General features: G+C 37.2%; 1 protein-coding gene across 1 annotated transcript in view; it reads left to right on the top strand.

Moving 5' to 3' along the window:
• LOC150108984 (acyl-coenzyme A synthetase ACSM3, mitochondrial-like) overlaps nucleotides 1–18,869 on the top strand; it is a 305,232-nt gene that overhangs the window by 53,437 nt on the left and 232,926 nt on the right. Inside the window, exons 2-3 of the mRNA XM_090404749.1 lie at nucleotides 7,667–7,767; nucleotides 11,738–11,850. Coding sequence (XP_090260875.1) covers nucleotides 7,667–7,767; nucleotides 11,738–11,850 — 214 coding nt within the window. The remainder of the gene's footprint in view (nucleotides 1–7,666; nucleotides 7,768–11,737; nucleotides 11,851–18,869) is intronic.

The following is an 18,869-nucleotide window of genomic DNA, read 5'->3' on the forward strand; positions in this document are numbered from 1 at the left end:
ATCACCAGCCTTATAATTCCAAATATATCCTTTCCTCACAAAAGTCCATATGACTAGCCACAACACAGGTGATTACTTCATGATCACTCTAACTAACCAGAGGAAAGTGTGAAACCATCACATCCTCTGATGAAATGATTAGATCTAGAGCTCTTGATCCTCACTGCCCTCCTTTAGGTGCTGCTTGCGATAGTTATCTCTCTAGAAATTCATTTTCCTTATTCCCCAAATGCCTCTTCATTCCAATCTGTACCACGTAATTAAAATCTCCAATAATAATTACCCTTCCTTTGTTCACTAATCCAAGTTGTTTCATATTGTAATGAAAAATTTATTGAAATCTTTTGAAATAATATTAATTCACAGATTATGTGTGGTTAATTTTTTTTTATAGTGAAGCCCTAGTTCTCTTTGTAGCATATAGAATCTTTGAAGCTAAAAAGAATCCTAGGGAATTCTTTTGATATGTAGCCAGCAAAAGAAAGAATGCTTATGGAAGGATGACATTGATTGGAGGAAATGGTATAAAGACAGCTGTTGCAGAATGTGTGGTGGAGATACTTAATGAGCAGTTCATAAGGATCTTTCAATCTTGTGAATGTGACTTCATGGAGAGATTGAGAGCAGTTGATGATGGGGAGGAGAGACTGACTGTAAGTGAGCAAGAGGTGTATGGGGAGTTGAGCAAACTAGATGTAAATAAGGCTGTGGGACTTGATAATATATCACCATGTATTCTGAAGGAATGTGCCAGGGAGTTGACACCTTTCTCATATTATTGTCATATGATGATGTTATTTTCTCTCTATTCTGTGATCACTTCCTGTGCCTATTTGATTATGACTGAAACATCTTTAAATGGATGACCAGCGAAATCAAGCAAGCTGTGCTGGAAAAGAAAATGTTATACACTAGGTACAAGACAGTTGGTGGTGATCAGATCCATGAAGAGTATAAAGTGCAGACTAGAAAGGTGACGAGCATGGTAAAGAAAGAAAAGGTGCAGTATGAGAGGAGATTGGCTGGTCAGGCCAAGGTTAACTCGAAGGAATTTTTCTGCTATATGGCAAGCAAGAGGAATAATAATTATGGCAGATTAACATTATTGGATAGTCATGACAACAACCTAACAGCTGCAAAGGATGTAGTGGAGTTATTAAACAAGCACTTTATCAGCATATATGCTGATAAACAAGCACACTTTATCAGCATATATCGTACTGGTATAAATTATTCTGTTCAATACATAGAAGAGATGCAAGTATTAGGAGAATTGGAAGTGAAAGAAACAGAGGTGTATCATATGTTGATAGGGTTAGATGTGAATAAGGCTGTAGGAATGGATGACACATCACCACGTATTCTTAAGGAATGTGCATGACAGTTGGTTATGCCTTTGACATGGTTATTTAATGAAAGTCTTGCAGTGGGTAGGGTCTCTAAGTAGGAAAGAGGGCAAAATAATACCACTCCACAAGCATGGTTCTAAGACAGAAGTCTCCAACTATACACCAGTCTGTATAACTGCAATTGTGGTCAAGGTGTTTGAGAGATTAGTAAGGAATAGAATACAGAATTGGATTGATGGACATGGCATTCTTTATGAAGGTCAGTATGGATTTGTAAAGGGTAGGTCCTGTTTCAGTAATTTACTTGCATTTTATGATTAGGTGATGAGTGAGTTAGATAAGGGAGAATCATATACAGTGATATTCTTGGACTTTGCCAAAGCATTTGATATGGTAGGTTGGTGTACAAGCTGCAGAGGATGGGAATAGACAGTATATTTATTAGATAGATCAGAGATTGGTTCTCGGAACCAGCAGGTTGTCTATGATGGAGCAGTGTCCCAAAAAACAAAAAAGTGTCCCCCCCCTCTGTTTAATTTGTTTGTAAATGATATATCATGTGGACATATAGTTATTTGCTGATGATGCAAAGTTTGGAAGAATTATAAGTAGCACTGCTGATGCTGAATCCCTTCAGGAAGATTTAAATAGAATTTTGACTTGGACAGAAGAGTGAGGTTGTAGTTTTAATATCAATGTGCAAGGTGTTGCATTTTGGAGTACAGAAATATAAGGCTATGTACTATATTGATGGTGCCGTACTGCAGAAAGTGGATGAGATTAGAGATTTGGGAGTGATGGTTGACAGTAGAGTGAAGTTTAGAGGGCATATTTGCTAGGGTTGGAAAGGTTGCGCAATGTAGTGCTGCTATGATAAGAAGTACTCTAACATGTAAGGATAAGGAAGTGGTTCTGCCACTGTATAAGGCATTGGTCAGACCACACTTGGACTGTTGTGCTCAGATCTGGTCATCTGGTTTTCAATGTGATGTGGACACATTGAAGAGGGTCCAGAGACGAGTGACCAAGACAACATCGGGAGTTTGGAATGCTGGCTATGCAGAGAGATTGAAGAGATGTGGATTGCAAAGTTTGGTGGATAGGAGGAAGAGAGGTGACATGATAGAGGCTTTAAGTTAGTGAGAGGATTTTATCAGATTAATCCAGAGGGGATTATAAAAAGAGTAGAAGGTGAGAGGGGAAGAACCAGAGGTCATTCTTGGAAGTTATGTAAAACTGTGGTGAAGCAGGGTGTGAGGAGTAGATTTTTTACATGGAGACTTGTCACTGAATGGAATGCACTACCAGAATGTGTTGTTAATGCAAGGAATGTTAAGGACTTTAAGCTTCTATATGATAAATATGTTATCAGTTGAACGAACCTCCCACAACAAGTCTGTCGACTCCATGGAGGGTGTAGTCATAATAATAATAATAATAATAAATATTTTTACAATGAGATGATAAAAATATAATTATTTCACATTTTGTTTGGCCATTTGGGCTAATCCATGTCCATTTTCAGTTTGGCCTTTTCTTGTAAAATGTGTTTATAGCATTCAACTGGTTATCATCATTATAAAATTTCATCATCATAATTTCTCTTTTTCATCCTCTTATACCATTTTTTCCTATATGCTTTTCAAGTTCATATTTATTTTTCCCCATTCATGCATTAAAATCTCTCAGCACTGTTGTGTAGACTGCAGAATCTTGCTGTACTGTATTTTACTGGACACTGTCATAAATTCTACTTCTTCATCTTCATCATTTACTATGACTTACTGGGTTTTTTTAAATTTATTTATTTATTTATTTTTATGTTGGGTCATGCATGAGAAGTTAGTTAGTCAACCTATAGTATATTAATACTGTATATGGAAAGAGATTTGGGAAAGAAGGAACCTGTTTATGTTAGATTTGAAAGCCTGTGCATTATATTCCTTGGGAAAAACATAGGAGGGAAGGCTGTTCCAGAGTACAGCAGTAGCAGCAGGGATGAAAGTGGTGGAAGAGAAACTTGTTCTGTGAGTATGGAGTTGTACTGTGAAGAGGTGCTTGGTGGCAACTTAATGTGTTTCAGTGAATTTGGTAGAGAGAGAGAGAGAGGATATTATTGATGATAGTTCAGATGAGCATTTATCATGGAAATGTTTCTAAAAGATGCATGCAGTAGATACTAAACACCTGTGAGAGAGCGGTTTGAGTGAGTTGGTAAGAGATGAGTCATTTATCAGTCTGATTGCTCTTCTGTATTGTGTTTAGTATTTTTAGGGAGCACTTGAGCAGTGCTCAATGGATGGATGAATAAATTTGTGATTTGTACAGGGTTAATAATTGTTCAGAGGTAAAGTAATACTTTGAGTGAAAGAGGAATCCTAATTTTTTGAATGCTGAGTGGGAAATTGTTGTAAAGTGTTTGATGTAAAGTAGAGAGAGAGATCTCATCTTGCCTAGAGATTTGGGTGTTGTCAAAGGTAAGGGCTGGAAAAATATAATATTTTTTGTGAGAAATAAAGCAGAACACTGTGTTTTGCAGGCATTGATATTAACAAGATTATCCGAGCCCCATCGAAGAACAGTTTTGAGATCAGAATTTAGGTTTGCAGAGTGGTTGTTGCTCTGTGGGTTGTGGCTTATTTAGTGCAAGGTTTGTGAAGTGAGGAGGAATGTAATGTACTTTTGTAGGTGAAACTGTATCAGATTGATGGCCAACTGGAGTGGGTCATTGATATATAGGGAGAAGACAGTGGGTGAGAGGACAGAATCTTCAACTCCAGCAGAAGATAAGAAAACCATCCACCATCACACGCAATGTGTATCCAACAGGAAAACTCGAAACCTAGTTACAGATATCACAGGACAGAACAAATGAAAGCACTTTAGATTCACCAAACCTTTCCATGCTACTTATTCAGAGATGGGTGACATATGTGAGCAGATCTCCTGTTGAATGACATTGATGGAATCCATACTGGAAGTCATTTATTAGTTGAGTGCTTTCAAAGTAGCATAGGAGTTGAGTATTGGTGGTTCTCTCTATTAATTTGGAGAGGACTGAGATGAGAGAGAGAGAGAGAGAGAGATTGGGCAGTAGTTTGATGGTAAAGATTTGTCATCCTTTCTCAGAATAGATTAATCATGGGCTAATTTCGATAGTGTAGGGTAGATGCCAGTGGAGAGTCTCTCTCTCTCTCTTGGATCTCCTCATGTTTGAGGACTCATGACTTTCCTGATGATGCTTCGCCATTTCTTTCTCCCCTGTGCTTCTCTTATTGCTTGTTCTAGTTTAAGTCCAATGATTCTTGATATTTGGTCAATCCACCTGTTGGGGGTTTTCCTCTTTTTGTTTTCCACACGATTTGCCCTGGATGATTATTTTTTCAAGGCATATGTTTCCAAAATATTGCACTATTCTCTTGTTAATTATGTTTATCAGTCTTGTATGGATATTCAGTTTTTCTGGGATACTTTTGTTTATTCGTTTTTCTGTCCAACACACTCTTAACAATCTTCTCCAGCACCGCGCTTGAAAGCAACATCTTTTGTCATTGTCCAAGACTCAGAAGCATAGAAAAAGATCGAAAAAACGAAGGTTTCTACAAGCTTAATTTTGGTCTTTTTGGAGATGTGCCTGTCTTTCCAGATCTTAGTTAAACCAGTCATCGCTTTCTTAGCTAGTGCTATTCTTCTTCTTATCTCTTTTTTACATCTGTCTTTTTTTGTTATTATCACTCCAAGGTAGTTGAAATTGTCGACAATTTTAATTCCTTCTATATCTATCTCTTCTGCATTGTTTAAAACCATTATTTTGGTTTTGTTTTGATTTATTCATAAACCATGGCTTAAGCTTAATCATTCTAATTGATTTAGGATGGATTTTAATTCCTGTTCATTTGTTGCTAATTCATTGTGTCATCTGCATATCATAGGTTAGTGATTGTTCAGCCACCTAATTTAATGCCTCCATTCCACTCTTCTAGAGATCTTTTCATTATAGTTTCGCTGTAAAGATTGAATAGTAATGGTGAGATTATGCATCCTTGTCTTGATCCTTTTTCAAATTGGAATGCAGGGGACACTGAGTTTTCAGTTCTTATTCCTTGATTTCCTTGATATAAGTTCTTTATGATGGTTACTAGATGGTTTGGTATTCCTGATTCTTGCATGATATTCCATAAAATATCCCACCTGTCTTATGTTAGATATGTGATCTCTAGCTCCTCAACCTTTTATGAATCCTGCTTGTTCTTCTGAGATCTGATGGTCTATAAAACTTTGTAATCTTTCCTTAATAAGGTATAGTAAAATCTTGCTGGTATGTGAGATAAGGGCAATGGTGTGGTAGTTTTCACATTTGTTGTGATTGCCTTTTTTTGTAGATAGGGATAATAGTGGAACTAGTCCAGTCATTTGGCCATCTTCCAGTCTTCCAGATTTTGTTGCATAAATCATGTATCCAGTTGACTGCATTCTCTCTAAGGTTTTTCAACATTTCAGCCAGTATTGAATCAGGACCTGGGGACTTTGTTATTTCTTAATTTTTTGATTGCTTGTTCTACTTCACTTTTGAGGATCTCCAATTCTTCTCCTTCATCTTCTTGTTGAATAGCTGGGTCCTTGTAAAGCTCGGTGCAATACTCTTCAATCTTCTGGCTATGTCATTAGTGTCATTTAAGATCTTGCCGTTTTCCTCTGCAATTATATTAAGTTTTGGTTTGAATTTTTTGGTTATATCGTTTACCTTCTTGAATAAATCTGTTGTTTCATTAGAGTTGGAGTGTTTTGGATATAGCTATTTTTATCTTTTTGACAAAATTTCTTAATAGCTTTATTCAGGTTCAGGTAATTTTGGTTTTGCCAATCTGTTGTTTTAATTTGTTTCCTTTTTTCAATTAGTTCTATGGTTTCTTTTGTAATCCATGGACTACCATTCTTCTTTTCTATTGGGATGTTTTTGGCTGTAGATTTTGCAATGGTTTGTTTAAGGTGTGCCCAATATGATTCAATGCTTTGTTACTGAGATGTGCTTTTTTGTTTCTTGAGATCTGCTTCAATGTCCATTGTAAATTTGTTGTCAGTGTGAAAAGTCATATCTTTTGTTGCTGTTATTCTTGTTTGCTTTCAGATGGATTTTTAAATTAGAGATTAATAATTGATGGTCTAATCCACAGTCTGCACCTGGCAGTGTTTTTGGTGTTATTGATTAGTGTCCTCCATCTTCTGTTGATTAAAATGTAGTCGATTTGATTCTTACATTGATTACATTGAACACAATGTAAAATTGCTAATTCCCTTTCAATGGAGAACTCCAATAGTTTTCTTCTCGTTCGTTTCTAATTCCCAGTCCGTATTTTCCAATGATTCCATTTAAATGATCATCATGTGCATTGAATCCCACCTTAGCATTGAAGTCTCCTAGAACTATTCGAATATCCTTTCTTGGTATTGTATCCATAGTTTCATTTAGGTCTTTGTAGAATTTCTCACTTACTTCATCTTCTGCATTTGATGTGGGTGCATAAACTTGTATCAGTGTTGTTGGAATTGGGTTGGTGTTTAATCTTACTGTTATGGTCTGGTCCAGACCATAACAGTGAAAAGGGAATAGAATAGAATAGATTAACCAAGGGCTAGTGGAGAGTAAGAGAGCATAAATAGGTGTCAATGCAATTGAGTGTTTGGAGTGTTTGGGAGACATTTACTGAAATCATCTATGCAGGCATTTGAGGAAAATCATGATGCTAGGAGATTGGCTTTTCTGTTGGTGATGATGCAATAGACTAATCTGGGTACAACAGTTGGCAGCAGCTGTGTTGGGCAAAAGTTGTGGCCAACTGTTTTGGCAAGAGACGAATGCACAGCTGTTATTTGGAACACTGATACTTAGGAATAATGATATATATCATGAAATTAATGAAATGTATCCTGAAGGAGAGTACAGGCTACTCTTAATAATAATAATTATTATTATTCCATGACTCCACGGTGTAATAATTATCAGAGTACAGGCTACTCTTAATAATAATAATTATTATTATTATTACTGCATGACTCCATGGGGTAATAATAAAAAGACTCATCTAAGAGGTCCTTTTATCATATGCACAGCTCATCATACCGTACCTTAAACACACTCAAATTCTCTGCAGACACCACATTCTCAGGCAAGGCATTCCAATCATTCACAACTCTCACATTCACAATTGCAAAAACCTGCTTCTCACTCATTATAGATGAATATTTTTCAAATAATTTCATAGATGTGTAATGCTACGTTCTATCCATTTGTAAATGTTACAGCTCTTTCTTTTCAGACAGGTGAAAGGGATTCAAAGATTCCTGCTTTCTGGTTCATCTCAGATAATGAAAAAGAAGTAAAGTGGAATTTTCAACAGTTGGCAAATGAATCTAAAAAGTATGGTCATTTTTTTTTTCTCAAATGGAGTGTTTGTTTGTTTGTTTTCTATTTTCAACTCATTTAAAGTGCTTTTTGTAACTTAATCTGTTGTATTATTATGACACTTATACAGTTATATTTCTATATTATATTTTTTTTCTGTCATGCCTTAGTTAATTTACTAACTTTTTATAATAGAGTAACAGCTGAGTTGGATAAAGGAAATGGCTTGACGATGATTTTGCTGGATTTTATAAAGGCATTTGACAGAATACCACATGGAACTCTGTTACTTAAATCAGAACAAATGGGAATGGATACGACACTGGTTAAGTGGATAAGAGGGTGGCTGCTGGACAGATATCAAAAAGTGGTATATGAAGAGAGCAGAATCAAGACAACAACAGGTAACTAGTGGTGTGTCACAAGGTTCAGTGCTGGGACTATTGCTGTTTAATTTGTACATAAATGATATAGGAAATAACCTGCAAGGAAATGCAGTCATCCTTCGACTTACGTCTGGGTTCCATTCCATCCAGCAGACGTTCAAATGGGACGCAAGTCAATACATTAAATCAACAGAGTTATAGGGGTTAGGGACTTAGCTGTAATAATTATACTGTCATTTTAATTTTTAAATCTTATTATAAAACTGTACTGTGTGTTACTGCAACTATAAAACAGGAGAATAATCATTCAAACCTTCCTCCACATCTTCATTATCTTACCTGTGCAAACGATCAGGCTGTGGCCCTTCTGGTGTGATAACTTTTTTTTTTTTTTTGATGAAAATGTCCAATGTGCTTTGCTTATTCCTCTTCTTCTTTTCATCATAAATTTGTTCATAGCAAGCGAACACATCATGTGCTTTCATTTCTATTATTAAGTAGCATTCAACAGCGAGGTTCATGTCTTCAGCCATTTTGAGAACATCACTAACTGCAAAGAACATTTCTGCAAGACTCTTCACTTTAAATTGTGTAACTACCTGTTTCTCTTTTCCCTCTTCCTTTTCTCATTTTTCCTCTTGTGCAACAGTTGTTCCTCCAGGTTGACCAATTCTTCATTGTCCTCTTGAGGGGAACTTTCTATGAGTTAAATTATGTCGTCATCATTCACTTCAAGATTCAGATTGTTTGTTAGGTCCACTATTACAAATTTCCAAAATCATGCACAAACCTTTTTAATGTATTTTTCCATATGTCACTCATACATTGAGAGGTCATTTCGTCCCGAGCCACGGCAATATTTTTAATAGCATGAAAAATATTGAATGTTTTCCAGAATTGAATGAGAGTCTGGTCATTTCTTCAGTAGCAGAAATGGCTTGTGAAAAAGCTCTCTGTAGATGATAATAAGCCTTGAACACTGCAAGAACTCCCTGATCTATTGGTTGGATCAATGAAGTAGTGTTTGGAGGGAGAAACATGACCTTGAACTTGGTAAAGATCACCGCTATAAGAAGTATTATAGCGGTGCATTATCTAGAATTAATAAAATTTTAAATTCTACATTTTCTTTCACATAGTAGCTTTTTATTTCACTCGCAGTAAATGGTTGAATAAGGCATCCTGAAACAATTTTTGACTCATCCACGACTTCTTATTGCTCTGATAATGAACTGGGAGTATGCTTCCTAATCCGTGGATTCTCACTGTGCTATATCACAAATGTTTCAGTTTATATCCAGCCACATTACCCTTAACGGAATCATAATACAGGCATTAAGAGCTATGAAACTAGGTACAGATTTTAGATTTTGTGGATGAATATCCGCTCGGGCATTTTTTTCCGAAAGAAGGACATCTCATCCATATTAAATATTTGCTGTGGCAAATAATTTTCCACCGTAATAATTTTATCCAATTTTTCCACAAACTCCTTGGCAGCCTTCTCAGCACTTGCAGATTCTCATACATTTTCACATTATGCAGTGCAAAACACTGTTTGAATCTCATGAAACAACCGGAAAAGTCTTGAATTTGTAGTCGTAATCAGGTTCTGTTTTCTTCTTCTACATGTTGAAGAGGCTTAATACCTTAGCGGTTATGGTCACAGTGCTAAGGGATTAAGTCTCTTCAACATGTAGAAGAAGAAAACAGAACCAGATTACGACTACAAATTCAAGACTTTTCCGGTTGTTTCATTAGATTCAAACAGTGTTTTGCACTGCATAATGTGAAAATGTATAGCAGAAAATTAAGTTAAGGGGATAATAAATCCCTCCTTATTTTTAAAGCTGTATACGAAACTCGGAGATCGAAATCTAAGAGTTTCATGCCGAAGAACTATTGGTGAATCCAAGCGTAAGTCAACACCTGGGTGGTACAACACTAAGGCAACTCAGAGCAAAGGTGGAGAAAGCTCCACCTTCAGAGCTTTAGGTCGAAACCGGTCTGGGCAGTGACCTCTCCTCATAATGTAAAACAGTAATACATCTCCTAGGAGCTGCGTTTTACATTATGAGAAAAAATATTAAGGATAGTGATGGACTTGCTCCACCTTTGCTTCAAGTTGCCCTAGTGTTGTACCACCAAGGTATTGACTTACGCTTGGAATCGCCGATAGTTCTTCGGCATGAAACTCTTAGATTTCGATCTCCGAGTTTTGTATCCGGCTTTAAAAATAATGAGGGATTTATTATCCCCTTAACTTAATTTACGCCGCTGGGAAAAAATAGCCCCTTGGTTCTTTATGGTATAGCAGAAAATGTTACTTATTCCCTTATGGAATCACGGACGTATCTTCAAAAGGAACGTAACCCGAACGGACGTAAGTCGAGGGATGACTGTATTCAGTCGTTCTCATGATGCAAAATTAGGTAGAGTAATAGTTATCAAGAGCTTACAAGACGATTTAAATGGGCTGTAAGTATTGGCAAAAGTTAATGGGTGTCAGTTTAATGTCGAGAAATGTAAAGTTATGCACTTTGGGATAAATAGATTACAAGCCGTTTATCACATTGATGGCACTGTACTCCAGGAAATAAACGAAACTAGAGATTTAAGTGTGGTGGTAGACAAAGTTAAAGTTTAGAGGTCATATTGCTAAGGTTGCTAACTAATGTGAGAATTGAAGTTAATAAATCAGAGGTACTTAGTATATTGCAGAATTTAAATGCAAACACTGCCATAGGTTTAGATAGAATAACAGCTCAGGTGTTATATGAATGTGCAAATTTGATCTCATTCTTACTGCCATCTTATCTACACTCACGTGAAAGTTAATAGGTTCAGCAATTCAAGCACTATTTCTATTAACTAAAGACTCATAAATCACTTGTTAATTTGCTCTTCTCTAAATCAAGCAGTTCTGATCTGTTTACTGTCTTTCCATCTACACTATTACATCTAAGATAACCTCCAGTCTTAAATTAGCCAGCCAGGTTGGCCAAGTGGTTAGTGTATCCACTATCCAGCCAAAACGCTGTTGGTTTGAATCCTGCCATGGATATTTGTGATTGTCTGTGAAAATACTAGTGATGTTGGTGTAGATGATGATGATGATGGTAGTTGCTGTTTGTTGGTGGATTGAGTGGTGGTGGTGATGAAGAGTTGTAGCATTGGTGCCCTCCCTCGATGAGTCTATGGACTCCTTGGAGGTGTCACGTAATAATAATAATAATAATAAAAATCCAATATACACAGTTGTATAGACATAGGTTGGATTTTCTATTCATTTTCTTCTAGAAATTCTTATTCCTGTTGTTTCACATTTATCTTATATCAGTTAGTTAATTTTTACAAATAACTAACTGATACAAATAACAGGTTTACCCATTGGTAAACCTGTTTTGATACAAAACCTGTTATAAGCCTTTTCTCCACATCCAGCTGTCATTTAGTACACAATTCAACTAACTTGTTATTTGCTAATACTGTCTTTTCAGCTGCCTTTCATCATGTTCAAATGTCTATCATTTCTCAATGTTTATGATAGCTATTCACTTAACATGTATTATTTGTAAGTAATCATTTTTATCTTGCAGAACAGCTAATATGATTCAACACATTTGTGGATTAAAGAAAAATGATTGCATCTTTGTGCTGTTACCAAGAGTTCCTGAATGGTGGTTGATCACCTTGGGAGCAATTCGTAATGGTTAGTTCATTCATTTTAAGTTTTTAAAGTTTTTCATTCATACGATTAATAATTATTTTAAAGTAATTTAATCTTGATTTTTATTTATCTGTTAAGAGTTAATCACATTTCTTTAATATTTTGCTTTTCCTCTTCTGTTAATCATATAATCATGCTTATAAAGTAAAAAATTAACTATATCAGTTAATGGAAGATTGCATATGCAGTTCTAAAAATTGACGTAATACATCTCCATGGAGGCAAGAGATTCATCGCAATAGGTCATGCTCAACCTTTAATAATGCATTATCCTTAATAACACCCATCATGTAAAAATTTTACTCTTTACAACATGACCACCGCTGGTAACCACCAGCGGTGTGAGGATCTCTGTAAGAAAAGGGTATGTTGAACTACAAGGGGGGGGGGTGATTATGAAGAGCTCAGGAGACAGCTTGCAGGTGTAGCATGGAATCAGGAGTTAGCTGGAAAAGAGATCAATGCAGCTTGGGGGATTTTCAAAAACTATCTAGTAGATGCAATGTCTAAATGTATTCCAAAGAGTGAGAAGGTTAAATAAGGTAGGTGTGAAATGGATGAATGAAAAAGATTAAGCATGCGATACAGAGAAAAAGCGCATTATGGAGGCAGCATAAGAGAAGTGGAAATAATCAATTCCACGAGGACTACAAAGACCAGGCAAGGCAGGTGACTTGGTTGGTGAGGGTAGCTAAAGAGAAGTATGAACATCAGTTAGCTAATGAAGCCAAAAAAGAACCCTAAGGAGTTCTTTCGATATGTAGCCAGCAAAAGAAAGAATAATTATGGAAGGATGACATTGATTGGAGAAAATGGTATAAAGACAGCTGTTGCAGAAGGTGTGGTGGAGATACTTAATGAGCAGTTCATAAAGGTTTTTCAATCTTGTGAATGTGACTTCAATCTCCCTAGAATGGTAGCATATAGCTACCCTCCCCCGGCCATATGGCAGATGGGAACCAGAAGAAGAATGTGACTTCATGGTGAGATTGAGAGCAGTTGATGATGGGGAAGAGACTGACTGTAAGTGAGCAAGAGGTGTATGGGGAGTTGAGCAAACTAGATGTAAATAAGGCTGTGGGACTTGATAATATATCACACGTATTCTGAAGGAATGTGCTAGGGAGTTGACATCGGCCTTGACATTTTTTTTAATATGAGTCATGCACTCGATCAAGTTCCTAAGGAGTGGAAGGAGGGCAAGATTGTGCCACTTCATAAAGGAGGTGATAGAACTCGAGCATCACACTATAGGCCTATCTGTGTGTCAGGTGTTGGAGAAGCTTGTGAGAACTATGATCCAGAATTGGGTTGACAACAATGGTATTATCTTTGCTGGACAGCATGGATTTGCTAAAGGGAGGTCATGTTTTAGTAATCTACTTACTTATTACAATAAAGTGACTGCTTCCTTGGACAGAGGAGAAGGATACACAGTAATATACTTAGATTTTGCAAAGGCTTTTGATGGATTACCACATGATAAGTTGATAGTCAAACTGGAGTGGATGGGGTTGGATATTAGATTGGTGCATTGGATTGGAGGCGGGCTATCTGATAGGTATCAACAAGTTGTGTATGGGGGAGTGATATCCAGGAAAAGCAAAGTTACTAGTGGAGTGCCTCAGGGGTCTGTTTTATGGCCATTACTGTTTAACTTTTATATTAATGATATTGGTGAAGATTTGGATGGAGATATTCAGATGTTTGCAGATGATGCAAAGTTGGGAAGAACTGTGAAAAGTAGAGAAGATGTTGTGGCCCCTACTAGAAGACTTGAAGAAATTAAATGATTGGGAATGGGGATGCAAGTTCAATGTTGCAAAGTGTAAGGTTTTGAAATTTGGGAAACAAAGATAGGATGCAGAATTTATGCTTGGTGGGAATATATTATTGGAGGTGGAGGAAATAAGAGATCTTGGGATGATAGTGGACAAGGATCTGAAATTTAAGGGATACATTGCCAAAATGGTGAAGACAACACAAAGACTTCTAGGAATGATGTGGAGGACACTGACTTGTAGAAGTAGGGAGATTCTTGTTCCATTGTATAAGGCTTTGATTGGGCCACACAAGAACTATTGTGGCCAGATTTGGTCACCTGGTTTTCAGCAGGATGAAGAAATGTTGGAGAGGATCCAGAGGCAACTGACTAAGGTAGTTTCTAATCTTTGGAATGTTGATTGTGACGAAAGATGCATCTTTCAGAGTCTGGTGGACAGGAGGGGGAGGGGAGATATGTTAGAGACCTACAAGTTATTAAGGGGTTGTTATGGGATCAATGCTGGAGAGGTTCTACAGAAAATAGTGAGAGAACCGGAGGTCATTTCTGGAAGCTGTATAAGGAGAGTATAAGTATGGGAGTGAGAAACAGGTTTTTTTCATGCAGAGTTGTGAATGATTGAATGCCTTGCCTGAGAGAGTGTGGTGTCTGCAGAGAATTTGAGTGTGCTTAAAGCATTTTATGATGAGCTGTGTGTTTGATAAAAGGACCTCGTAGATGAGTCTTTGACTCCATGTGGTCTTGGGTAATAATACACTGTTTCTCACCACTAACTTATACCTTTCATTCTTCTCTTTCTCCTTCCAGTCTGTGCATAATCCTTTCTTTATTAGTCTATTAAAATTCCTTCACAAACATGAATATCAATTTCTTATGACTTCTCTGTTTAACCACCATGCCCTGCATTCTATATTTCCTCAACTTCTCCTCATAATTGACTTTCCAAACTTGTGATATTTCCTTAATTATATGTTCATGTTCATATTATTTCTAGGTCTTGGTCTCGGTAGATTCTGGATGCTCATTGCAGGAGAACATATGCTCACAGAGTACAGGATTCATTATACCTTGCCTTGAAGAGATTCAGCACTGCAGCATTCACCACCCACTCTGGCATTGCATTCCATTTATTCATTCATACTACATTCACCATGCAAAAAAATCTCTGTTTCACTTCCTTACATGACCTCCGTATAGTTTCCAGATGATCTCTCCATTCTCTTACCACCTGTTACCCTATGCAATAATCCCTTATATATATATATATATATATATATATATAACCTGGGTGGCCCAGCAGTTGTGGACATCCAAGAGGTGCAGATCGGGGCAATGACTAGTCGCACAGCAGAAGTGGTCCATTTAGCAATAAAATCGCTAAAATCAGGCAAGGCTGCTGGCGATGATGAAATTCAGCCCGAAATACAAAAAGCCTTAAATTGAGATGGTGTTCTATGGCTGACTCGAGTGTGTCAGGCTGCTGGGATATCTGGGCGAAGGATTGCAGTAATTATCGTGGCATCTCTCTGCTCAGCCTGCGTGGGAAAGTGTATGCTAAGTGCTTGGAAAGATGGTTCAGCAGCATAGTTGAGTCAAAGTTCCAGGAAGAACAATGTGGCTTTCGTCCTGGTAGAAGCACAACTGACCAAATCTTCACTTTAAGGCAAGTCTTTGAGAAATCTTGGGAATATGCCAAGAATGTCTACACATGTTTTGTGGACTTGGAGAAGGCATATGACCGGGTCCCTTGGGATAAGCTTTGGCAAGTAGTACACGAGTATGGAGTGGATGGCCAATTATTAGCTGCCATCAAGTCCCTGTATGAATGCCCAGAGTTTTGTGGGTAAACAGCACAAAGTCTGAACCTTTCACAGTCTCCATTGGCCTCTGCCAAGGATGTGTTCTGTCACCCCTCCTTTTCATAATATTTATGGACTGGATTGATAGGCACAGTCGAGGCAGTGAGTGTGTCAGAATTGGAAGATAGCATTGGACGTCTGCTTTTTGCAGATGACCTAGTTCTGCTTAGCTCTTCCACAGATGACCTCCAGCAGACCCTGGATAGGTTTGTAGCTGTTTGTGCAGATGCTGGAATGAAGATCAGTGTGGCCAAAACTGAAACATTTGTGGTCCAAAACAACCATCCCAGTGCACTCTACATGTAAGTGGAGTCTCAATAAGGCAGGTGGAGAAGTGAGAAGGTTAAATACCTTGGATCCATATTCACACGAATGATGGAAAGTAGGACGTAGAGCTAGATACTCAAATTGGCTTAGCAAGCTCAATATTGTGGGAGCTTGGTCGTTCGGTAGTATTTAAGCGGGAGTTAAGCCAGAAGGAAAAGCTGGCTGTCTTCAATTCAGTCTATGTCCCCATTCTCACCTATGGTCATGAGAGTTAGGTAATGACTGAAAGAATGTGGACACGAATCCAAGCAACTGAAATGAGGTTTCTTCGAGGGGGGGGGGGTTGCGGGGCTGACAAGACTCGACAGAATCAGAAGCTCTGCAATTCGGGAAACCCTCAATACTCAACCGCTGCTTCTCCATGTTGAGAGATCATAGTTACATTGGTACGGCACTTGGTCAGAATGCAACAAGAGAGGCTCCCTCAGCAGGCTCTCTTTGCCAATCCAGAGGGTGGGAGGCCGCATAGAAAGCCAAGGACTCGCTGGATAGATTATATCCAAAACCTTGGGTGGACACAATTGAGAATACCACCAGAACATCTGAGCTTGGTGGCAGAGGATCGTGACCATTGGAAGTTCCTCATGCAGCTATTGCCCCCACAACCCAATTAGGAAAGGTGGGCCTTGAAAATGTATGTATGTATGTATGTATGGATGGATGTATATAATATAATAAATAATATATATATTCTCAAGGAGGAATGGAGATGGAGGATGAATAGAGATGAAGGTATATGTCTTCTTTTGTGAAAACAAACAGGGAAGAAGCAGTGGCATAGCTAGGCAGGGGCAGAGGAGGTGGTCTGCCTGGGTTGCACCTTGTTGGGGTTTTCACCTGAGACACAATTTTATTTTTCAATGGTTCTTTTATTTATGTTAACTTAGTAATTTTTATTACTTAATTAATAATTAGTTTTTAACAACTATACTTTCAACTAAAATAAATAAAATATAAAATATAACAAAACCATTACATTTCCCTATCATACTATAATTCAAATTCTTAAAAATAAAATAATAAAACACATTGCACGGCGATTGTTTTATTGTTTATTGCTTATGGCGTGGCGACTGCATCTCAACAGCGGCACCGCGCAGTCAGTACACATTTGCGAAAACATTGTTTTTTCCTTCTAATTTTGCGTATAATTAAGGCCATCAACAGGATTTTAGGACCCCTGTTATTTCTTATTTAATTACTCATTAATTATTATGAATAGCTTTCTTTTTTCATATTATTCTTTCATTCTTACTTAAGATGAAAAAAAGATTGTGGTGCAGCCTTTAGAAAAAAGAAAAAGGCTAAAAGGCTAGGGAGGAAGAATTAAAAAAGAATGAAGGTGCACTACTGAAATACCTCTGTCGTGAAACTACTACTGTTGCTCAAGCAATTTCCGAATTCAAACCATCATCAAAATCAAGTGATTCTTCAACAAGCGATAAGGAATGTAATGAACAAAAAATTCCAGTTGTTGACTTAAAGATGTTGGTCTTTGGCCAAGTAATATTAACAATGACACACTGATCGTACTGGTATGTCAAGGTGCATCTGTGGTTCAACATCTAGATGCTGATTTTGGTGAAATGATTCGTGAGGGTTTTTATCATGCAATGGATGACACAAAAAATTTACATGCAAGTGGTTTTTTCGAACTCTGTCAAATGATGAAAAAATGTCGAGGTCGCGATTGGTGTACTCTCCTTCCAAGAAAGCTCTTTACTGCTTTTGTTGCAGACTATTTGCAAACAGAAGTCATTCAAATTTTGATTCTGCGAATGGCTTCAACATGTGATGGAAACTTAATCCTAAAATATTCGACCATGAATCTAGCGTGGCCCATGTTCGATCTTTCACACAATGGAAGGAGTTCGAAATTAAAATCCAATGTGGAGCAACAATTGATAAAAGTAACAATAACAAATTGAAAACGAAATGAAGAAGTAGAGGGAGATACTTTCAAGATTGTTGGATATCATTAGATTCCTAGCTAAACAAAATTTGGCTTTACAGGGTCACTGAGAAGGAAATCACTACGAGACTTATGACGAACCTGAATCAACAGGAAATAGAGGAATTTTATAGAATTGGTTAATTTGTTGGCGAAATACGATCCAGTGCTACATGAACATATTCTAAGAATTAAACTGGGAAAAAAAGTTTGCTAAATCCTATATCTCACCTACTATTCAGAACGATTTTATAGAAATTTTGGGAGAAAAAGTAAGACGTAGAGTTATCAAGCAAGTAAAAGAAGTAAAGTATTTTTCTATGATATTCGACAGCACTCCTGATATTTCTTACAAGAATCAAATGAGCCAAGTTTTATGCTGATTATGATCGATGGAAATAAAGTGAAGGTTGTGGAATCATTTGATTTCATTGAAACAAAAGGTAAAACCACTGAGAATATTTCAACTATGATTTTGCATAAATTAGAAAACGACAGAATTTATATTCAAAATTTTAGAGGAAAAGCAAATGATAATGCTGCTGTGATGGCTGGTCAACATATTGGCGTTCAGAGATGCATCAAGGAAATTTATGGAAAAGCAGAATTTGTCACATGTACAAATCACTTGCTAAATTTGGCAGGTGTATATTCAATTTTTGTTGCTGTGAATTCTGTTACCTTTTTTTTTTGGAACTGTGGAGCATTTGTTCATTCACGTTTTTTTTTCTCTTCAACCTATCACTGGGATATTCTCACTTCAGTTACTGGTAAAAGTGTCAAGTGTGTAGTAAAAACTCGGTGGAGTGCACAGGGAGATGCTGTGAGTGTTGTAAAACAATTACTCGAAAATCTTAAATTCTGTAGAATATTTAACTGGTGAAGAAGAAAATGAAGTTACCAGGTCAGATGCTGGCATGCAGCTTGTTGCATTACAATCGTTTTCCTTCCTGTGTTTTCTCGGCCTGTGGGAATCCATCCTTCTAGAAATTAACGACACATAGGTCTACCTTCAAACCAAAGGATTGAATATACAACAATGTGACATAAAACTCAAGGCTTTAAAAGCATTTTTACCTGA

The sequence above is a fragment of the Typopeltis vanoorti genome, chromosome 2 (assembly GCF_054136105.1).
Source record: "Typopeltis vanoorti isolate ZY-2024b chromosome 2, IOZ_Tvanoo_1.0, whole genome shotgun sequence".
NCBI classification, from domain to species: Eukaryota; Metazoa; Arthropoda; class Arachnida; order Uropygi; family Thelyphonidae; genus Typopeltis; species Typopeltis vanoorti.